Source organism: Meles meles, chromosome 8 (genome assembly GCF_922984935.1).
Source record: "Meles meles chromosome 8, mMelMel3.1 paternal haplotype, whole genome shotgun sequence".
NCBI classification, from domain to species: Eukaryota; Metazoa; Chordata; class Mammalia; order Carnivora; family Mustelidae; genus Meles; species Meles meles.
In genome coordinates, this window is record NC_060073.1 from 17,917,353 (window position 1) to 17,926,695 (window position 9,343).

General features: G+C 37.0%; 1 protein-coding gene across 1 annotated transcript; it reads right to left on the reverse strand.

Annotated features, from left to right (window-relative positions):
• Nucleotides 1–1,887: 1,887 nt before the first annotated feature.
• Nucleotides 1,888–2,814, reverse strand: LOC123949295 (olfactory receptor 140-like). The gene has a single exon (XM_046016697.1). The coding sequence runs from the start codon at nt 2,812–2,814 to the stop codon at nt 1,888–1,890; it is 927 nt and encodes a 308-aa protein (XP_045872653.1).
• Nucleotides 2,815–9,343: the final 6,529 nt, after the last annotated feature.

Below are 9,343 nucleotides of genomic sequence, written 5' to 3' on the forward strand. Positions count from 1 at the left end.
TCTTCAAATCCCCCCTTTTGTCTTGAACTAGAAATAATATTTACTCAATACTATTCCTATCCTTATCCCTGGCTTAGCCTTAGCTCTTATCCAACTGTCAAAATAAACCACACATTATTTCGTCTGGATTCTGTTGAAATGTTTAATTCTCACCAGCACATGCTAACTTGATCATTTTTGATAAACTAAGTGCTGTTAAATCATCTTCCAGACCTGGACATTGTGGGAAAAGTTTCTCTGTCTTGGGATTTGAGACAGCCATGCATAAGCTAGAACACACAGTCACCCCCAAGAACAGATATACAATGTTCTGACATTACTGTACGGTCAGTTAAGAAATAGCTTCAGATGACAAGTGAGTTTGACAAAGGGGTATTTGTGAGAAGTAACACAGGCTGGAGTGTTATAGTCAGAGTTTCATAAAGTGTTTTGTAGTCATGGAGAATGACCTGATCTTTCCCATGTGCACAGAGGAGCATTGTTACTCAAATATATCTCTACATGTGAGACAAGGTTTTAACAAATTTGACACCATATTTCTTAAAGGACAGAGGGAATCATTAAGACTGAAGAAGGGGCACCTGGGTGGCTCAGTTGGTTAAGCGACTGCCTTCGGCTCAGGTCATGATCCTGGAGTCCTGGGATCGAGTCCCACATTGGGCTCCCAACTCTGTGAGTCTGCTTCTCCCTCTGACCTTCTACCCTCTCATTCTCACTCGCTCGCTCTCTCTCTCTCTCTCACACACATAAATAAATAAAATCTTTTAAAAAAAAAAGACTGACGAATTAATTATCTATAAAAATAAATATATAATATAGACATATATATATAGACATAAATATTCCAGGAAACTGTGTTTTATTTGAAAAAAAAAGTAGGACTGAGATCTGGAAGACCTGGATTTGAATTTTATACCTGTAAATTGTATACATTTGACCTGAGGCAAGTGACTTATTAAGTCTCGCTTGTTACCTGTTTGTTTCTCTGTAAAATGAGGACAGTAATATTGGAATTACCAGCTTTCCACGTGGATAAATCACCTGAGGTGTATATGCCCGACAAATAATACATGTAACATAAATGCAGGTATCAAACCTCCAGAGCAAAACCTTTAGAACTTAATCATATGCCCTTTTGTTAAGGTTAAAAAAACGGTGTTTACTATTGTTGCTTCAAATGGCTCAAGTTTTGGTAAGGAAAAAGAAAAAGTTTCCTTTATAGTAAAAAAACAAACAAAAATAAAAACTGTGACTTATAAAAACATTTTAAAATAAAAAGACCAAATTGAGAATAATTTCAAGATTTCTAGTTTATTTTTTGTGCCAAAAAAAAAAAAAACAACAACAAAACAAATAGAAAGAGGTTGTGAATTAGTCTCTTCCTTTTTTTGGTGTCTTTCTTTGCTTTGGTACATTCATAGGGATTAAAGAAAAAATCAGGAGTCATTCTTTTACTCCCCAACTTCTCCTTCTGATATATCTACTTAAGAATTTCTATTCTCTTGTTGACTTTACCATAGGTGAAGAAAAAAGAAGTCGCATGGAATAAAAAATTTCAGTCAAAAAACAAATATGAAAAATTTAGTAAAGTAGCATAAGACTCTGGAGAAAAAAAATACTCTAGAATAAACAAATAGGGATTTGTGATTGTTCTTTCTATTCTTTTTTTGAATCTGTGAACACTGTGGCTTTGATAAAGTATATTAAAAGCTATCAAAAGCACCTATCAAAAGGCTTAGTCACTGTTAAGTGCTTTGTCAGTGTTAGAATGTGGGAATTTTTTTCTTACACTATTGATCTGCAAAATTTTCCATTCTCTTTCACACTGTACGACAGATAGAATCCTCCCTACTAAATACACCATCCCTTCCTTGGCATTAGGAAAGACTAAGTTAATCTCCTCTTCAACAGACTCCTCATGGCATTTTTCACCTCTGTGTTTCTCACTGTGTAAATGATAGGATTCAACATGGGAGTGAGGATTGCAAAGAACACAGTCACCAACTTGTCCACAGGGTAGGTGACTACAGGACGCATGTAGGTGAATATGCAAGGCACAAAAAAGAGCACCACTACAGTAAAGTGGGAGCCACACGTTGAGAGGGCTTTGTGCCGACCTGCAGAGCCATGGGATTTCAGGGAGCTCAGGATGACGATGTAGGAGAGGAGTAGCATGGAAAAAATGAGCAAGCACATGGCCCCACTATTGGCTGCCACCACCATTCCCAGCATGTAGGTGTCACTGCAGGCAAGTTTCAGCAGAGGGAAGAGATCACACATGAAGTGGTCAATCACATTGGGACCACAGAAGGGCAAGTTGACCATGAAAAGGATCTGCACGGTGGCATGCAGGATCCCCCCTATCCACGCCACCACCACCAAGAGGTGGCAGAGGCCCTGTCGCATGATGGTCGTGTAGTGCAGGGGCTTGCAGATGGCTACATAGCGATCATAGGCCATGACAATGAGGAGGATGATCTCCGATCCTCCCAGGAAGTGTTCCACGAAGAGCTGAGTCAGGCAGCCGCCCAACGAGATAGTTCTCCTCTGGTACAGCAGGTCAATGATCATTTTGGGGGTGGTCACAGAGGTGTAGGATGCATCTATAAAGGACAAGTAAGTGAGAAAGAAATACATGGGAGCCGAAAGTGTGGGGCTGAGGGAGATGGTGATGACAATGAGCAGATTGGCCAGCACAGTAAATAGAAAAATGAACAAAAAGACCATGAAGAGTATCTTCTGCAAGTGTGGATTCTGCGTGAGTCCCAAGAGAATAAATCCAGTCACATTGCTGGGAGGTGTGAGGCGATCCATTCAGAAAGTAACACCTTTCTGGGGCCTGAATTCCCTACAAAGGAATAAAGAGAGACACCTAGTCTGATTTCACAGTACAAAAACAGTGACTAACTGTAGAGCATGCTCTGGGCACTCTTTGCATCAACATTTGTTTCAGTTCTTTCTTACTTTCTCTACAATGCTCCCCATCTCCTCAGATACCTCATACTTGCGACCTGTAAACACCCATAGCACAACCTGGGATGAGAAAATTTTACTGAAAAAACACTGGGCTATAAACATGACATTGGGATTTTCCTGGTTCCCACTCTATGTGACTTTGCAAAGTCATGTCAGTGCCCCATGCTCTGAGCCCTCCTCTGTGTCTGTGAGCTTACAAATTGTTAACTCTCAAATGTATTTTGTAAAGTAAGAGTTATTCCCTCTTCTGAGGGAATTTACATTTGAACCCTCAGCTGTGGTAAGAAAGACATGGTCATAAGCATCAATCATAAGCAGGTGATTAAAAACGGAAGATGTACAAGCCATTGGTGACGTCTTCCCTGGTACCTACCATAACATATATAGTGTTCCTGTGTTTCTTCACTGTTCCTACCACAGTGTCAGGCACAATGTCTACAGTGTCTGGTCCCTGTTAGGTAATTAATAAATGCTTGGTGAATTACCACACTCCTGCATCTCCATGGGTAAGAATGCACTCAGTTCCCCATGCCATAAACCTAGATATCCAAGCTCTCATGTCCTCCCATTCTGTTTTTACTCTCTACTTTATGAGACACATAAATAAACTTCTGAAGAAAAAATCTGTATTCTAGCTTAATAGTTTCTGACACAATTTATAAAGTGAGTATGAAAATATCACATGCTTCTAGGAAAGAATATGTTCATGGTTATTTTACTTTCAAGATTATTACAGTGTTTGTTAGTTAATATTTTTCACTCTTCAACATGCTGTTCCACATACAATTTAGCATAACCACATTCAGTAAATGGGCAGCTTCAGTAGAACAGGATAAAAACTCCTAGATGCGTGTTCATTACATGAGGATGTATCAAACAAAGGAAACCCTTATTTAAAAGTTTTAAAAATAGAAATTTATTTTTTTTTAAATAGAAATTTAATTGGAGAACAGACAGAAATAGTCTGTTAGGTAAGACAGATAACATACTATCTATATACATACATATATACATACACACACAAATACATAAAATATATTATTTACTGTAAGTGCCCATTAAATGTTCACTTATTCAGCAAACATTTACTGGACACTTCCTATGTATATAAATGTATGTTTGTCCACAGAAGTTCATAAAAAGTGTCCCAGTTTAAATGCCTTTGGTAAGTGTCAGTGCAATCATTCATGAGATCACTCCACTCCTTTACATATCTCCTATATGCCTTCTCCTGCCTTCTTTTCCCATCCTCCCATAGCACCCACATCCATCATTCCTGGTTGCAGGATATTGCAATACTAATACAATGAGGAAATTAGGGGATGTATAGTTCCCAAAGGAAACAGGGGAGAAAACATAAATATAATGAAATGTATTTTTCAAGAAAATATTTCCTTTCCTTGCAAAGATAAGTGGACAAAGAAGATTATTTTTTAATTATCCAAAATGAAAATTTTACTCATGTGTGAAAACCCAAGGGCAGAAGCTTTATTGCATTCTCTTATTCTGAGGTGCACTCTCCCAACAGATCAGAAAAGAGTATAGTGGACATAAAGTCAGAAGAAATGCAGTTAATGAGAGATTTAGGAATAGCTGTGAAGAAATAGAAATTATTTGGTCCTTTTGTTTTGACTCCAAAATATTCTTTGTAGGAATGAAACCCAAAGAGAAATACTTTTAAAAGAGAAAAATAATTATGTAGAAATCTGCTCAACAAAATTATTATGAGCTGTGGAAATCTAGAAACTGCATTCGACGCCCAACATTAGAGAAACAGATAAGTAAAATATAGTGCACCTCTTTGAATAACCTCCTCCTCCTCCTCCTCCTCCTCTCATTATAAGAGAGATGTTTTTAAAAATTGCACAATACCTAAGGAAAAGTACTATGTTGTAATAATAGGTGAGGGAAAGTTTGGAGCAAATTTGAATATATAACATGATTCTAATTAATTGAAATATATATATATATATATTAGTAAGAAAAAAGACCCCAAAAATGTTTTTACTTCTAAATTGGTGTTATGTAGTTGATTCTATTGTGATGCTTGGCCTCTTGAAGAGATTTAATCCTCGCATCAGTGGAGTGTGAGATGTGATTATATGATATATTAGATGCATTTAAACCTGAGATTCTATAATTATATGAATTTCTGGGGGAAAAAAAATCTCACCTATGGACTTGTCTAGCATAGCTTCATGGGCAGGATCCCCAGCAGCTGTTGGTTCAACAAGAAATAAGTTAGGTTGTAAGATTGAAAATGCCAACTCACCCAGTTCCATTAAATGTCTTTGTTGATTTATAAATGGCACCTTTCTCTTGAGCCTCACAGGCACGACCACATACCCTGCTTGTAGGTGCATTCTGTGAAGTTTATTAGCTGTGGCAAATTGGACCTCAGGGATATGTCACCATTACTACTAGATCTTGCCAACAACCCAATTATTTCATGTAGCTTAACTGAACATCAGAGGAGAAGTTTCACAGTATTCATCTTTAATTTAATTTAATTCTTTTCTTTTAGTTGGTATGAAAACAAAATTCCATGACAAGAGCAAAAAATGAAGTCAACCACTTATGAATTTATATGCTTGATAAAAATGAGTTTAATACAGAGACTTTGTATTTGGTATTGTGTAAATTAAACACTTAGGAGGATAAGAATCTTATCTTTTAAATTTTCATTATAATATTTTTTGTTTTTTGACTGATCTATCATTCTTGATGATAATTTTTCAATATTATTTAAAGATGTACATTAAGTGATATTTATGAACCCCACTATAATATTGACACTTCAAAGAGCTAAAGCTTACTCTTCAAAGTAGTTGTTACTTGGCCAATTCTGAAATTTGATTAACATCATAATGAAAGTAATTCCATTCTATGAATCAAGTCACAGAAAATGTGTGTAAAAGAAATGCATTTCTTTTAGTCATTTAAACTTAATCTCATGATATCCCTATGAAAAGGAACAGATATAAGCATCTGAATTCACAGTTAATCACAAGGAGTTATAAGACAGGAACTGAGAATGCTATTCACCAAGGCAAAGGAAGAAGCCAGGCCTCTAAATCTTGGCTCAGGATCCTTATCCCTAAATTATTGTTTTACAACTAAAGTGTCATGACACGTTGATGCTGCCACCAACTGTGATTTATGATACAATTATATACTAAGAGAAATAAATATTAATTTTTGGAATGATTTTTAAATAAATTTAATTCAATTCCATTCAGAAATATTCCTATATAGAACCACACTCACCGATGTTCAAATATGTTTCCTTTATGAAAAGAAAAAGAAATTGTACATAAATCTGGATTGGCTCAAGAGAATGTGGTCACTGTGAGCAACACGTGTCGTGAGGAGAACAGTTTATGATAACAGAACAACTAAACCCAGTTCATTAGACACTTGACTATTACAGTGCTAGGATAATATTTGTGATGGCAGATGCCAAAGAAAGTTTGAATGAGGATGGAAACTTAAAAGCTATAAGGGATACATATTTTGCTCAAGTATCATCTGTGAAAATGTCTTGAACTTGTCTTTCAACTCTTGAATGAAAGCCAGGGCCAGGTCAGAGAATTAGCATGTATTTAAACAGTCATCATACCCAACATCAGGAAAGATTGCAATCCATTCATATTGCCCATTAAGTGGTCATCCAGCCTCGATATAGCTGCAGTGGTCAGTAATTGCCTTAGAACCTCTACACCTGTCTAGTCTACACCCCTCAAGGACTAAAGTAGCATGAAATGAAGGTAAATCTAAATCACTGAGACTAGCCATGAAGGTAATTGTTCAAAAGATAAGTTACTGGAGCTATCCCAGGAAAGTCTATTTCCAGAATATAAATCTGAAGACAGACTGGTTAGTAACCCTTGAGAGATAGCAACACAGAGTTTCAATCTTGAAGGGTAAACCAGAATGAAAAAAGAAATTAAATACAGATCACAGCGTAGCTGGTCAGAAACTAGTTGAGGTATGATGTGATGTTTGATGGGTTCAGGGACTAGTTTCATAAAAATCAGATACCTGCCAAAGTGTTCTTCTTGTGGGCAGCCTCACACATTTCAGTAGGGAGAAGGACATGTTCTCAAAGTAGCAGAACTCATATTGTCATAGACCAATCCACAGACACTTTCTTAGAAGAAGGATATCTTCTAAGTTATTTATCGGTAATGGAAAAATTACATGAGATGAGCTGTGTTCTCATAACCTTTCCAATTTTACTTCTTCTAACTGAAGTAGAAGCAAATCAACAGTATTTATAGTAATAAAAATATTGACATAAGTGAATAACAGAACTTGGAAACACCTTCTAAATTACCTAAGTAAACTACTGGTAGAAATAGGGAGAACTGTTTTGTGTCATGGAAAGGGATGATGGCATAGTGAGAAATAACACCATGTCTCCTGATCATGAAGATAAGGTTTTTGCTCTACATTTTCTTAACCGTAATATGCTTGTTAAATATTTTCACATCATGCAATCAATTGATTTTGTCAATAAAACATTTGGTATCCATGTGAGGTAGGAGGCTGGAACTTTCTGTCAAAAGAAAAAATTACAGGGGCACCAGGGTGGCTCAGTTGTTTGAAGGTCCAACTCTTGTTGTGGGCTCAGGTCATGATCTTAGGATCATTAGACTGAGTTGGGCATTGGGCTCCATGCTCCGTATGGAGTCTCCTTGAGATTCTTTGTCTGCCTCTGCCCCTCCCCCTGCTCACACTTTCTATCTCATTCTAAAATAATAAATAAAATCTTTTTCAAAAAAAGAGGAAGCTATTACACATTTATGACATGCATAGACAATTGTATTTAGGTACAGACTTTTTTTTAACAGACTTTATTTTTGAAAAGAGCCAAAACTGATTCACAACAGTCATATGTTCTTTTGCTAAGAAATAGTTTTTTCGTCAATTGTAATGATTCCTGTTTCTGTATCCCTTATAAATGACTTTCTAAAGCAGTTTCCAGAGATGATTCCAGTCTCAAGGAACTAAATGTAAAGCCAGCTTTTTTTTTTTTCATTTTATTTATTTTTTCAGTGTAACAGTATTCATTGTTTTTGCACAACACCCAGTGCTCCATGCAAAACGTGCCCTCCCTATTACCCACCACCTGTTCCCCCAACCTCCCACCCCTGACTCTTCAAAACCCTCAGGTTGTTTTTCAGAGTCCATAGTCTCTTATGGTTCGCCTCCCCTTCCAAATTTTTTTTTTTAATAAACATATAATGTATTTTTATCCCCAGGGGTACAGGTCTGTGAATCGCCAGGTTTACACACTTCACAGCACTCATGATAGCTCATACCCTCCCCAATGTCCATAACCCCCTCCCCCTCTCCCAATCCCACCTCCCCCCAGCAACCCCCAGAAGATGTGGTATATATACACAATGGAATACTATGCAGCCATCAAATGAAATGAAATCTTGCCATTTGCAACGACGTGGATGGAACTAGAGGGTATCATGCTTAGTGAAATAAGTCAATCGGAGAAAGACAAGTATCATATGATCTCCCTGATATGAGGACATGGAGAAGCAACATGGGGGGGTAGGGGGATAGGAGAAGAATAAATGAAACAAGATGAGATTGGGAGGGAGACAAACCATAAATGACTCTTAATCTCACAAAACAAACTGGGGGTTGCTGGGGGGAGGTGGGATTGGGAGAGGGGGAGGGGGCTATGGACATTGGGGAGGGTAAGTGCTATCATGAGTGCTGTGAAGTGTGTAAACCTGGCGATTCACAGACCTGTACCCCTGGGGATAAAAAACACTTAAAATTTTTTTACATCATTTTAAATACCATTAATTTTTATAAATCCTGACAACTTGTACTCAACAGAACAAGAAACCCCAAAATAACTTTAAACATTAGGTATATCAACTGTGTGCCAAAAGGGTCTTGGCAAGTATCCTCTTTCTAAATTATATTCCACGCTGTCCTATAACCAATAGGTTATAGGACAACACAGCTTTCTGAGTACCAACTGCTTATATACACGAGCCATTATACAACTCTGTATTTAGAAAGGCATGTTTTTAGGTTTGCTACAAAACAAGAAATGTTCTGATGAATTGCTGCCCTTTTTTCCCCTAATATTCTTTGAAATGGTTGAGAGATCATCAGATTTGGATGTAGAAAAAAGCAGATCCACACACTAGCTCTGTCTGACATTGGGCTACTTATTTAATGTTTTTGAATTTCATTTCCTTTCATCTGTAAAACAGCAATAATCATAATAATACCTACTTTGCAGAGGGGTTGTCTCACATGTGAGGTATGGGAAGTGATTTTAAAATAATACACAAATATAAAGATCATGATAGAAATAAATGTCTGTATTGGG

What these genes read in the sequence shown, in the direction of transcription:
- LOC123949295 (XM_046016697.1), bottom strand. Translation starts at nt 2,814, where the DNA reads ATGGATCGCCTCACACCTCCCAGCAATGTGACTGGATTTATTCTCTTG.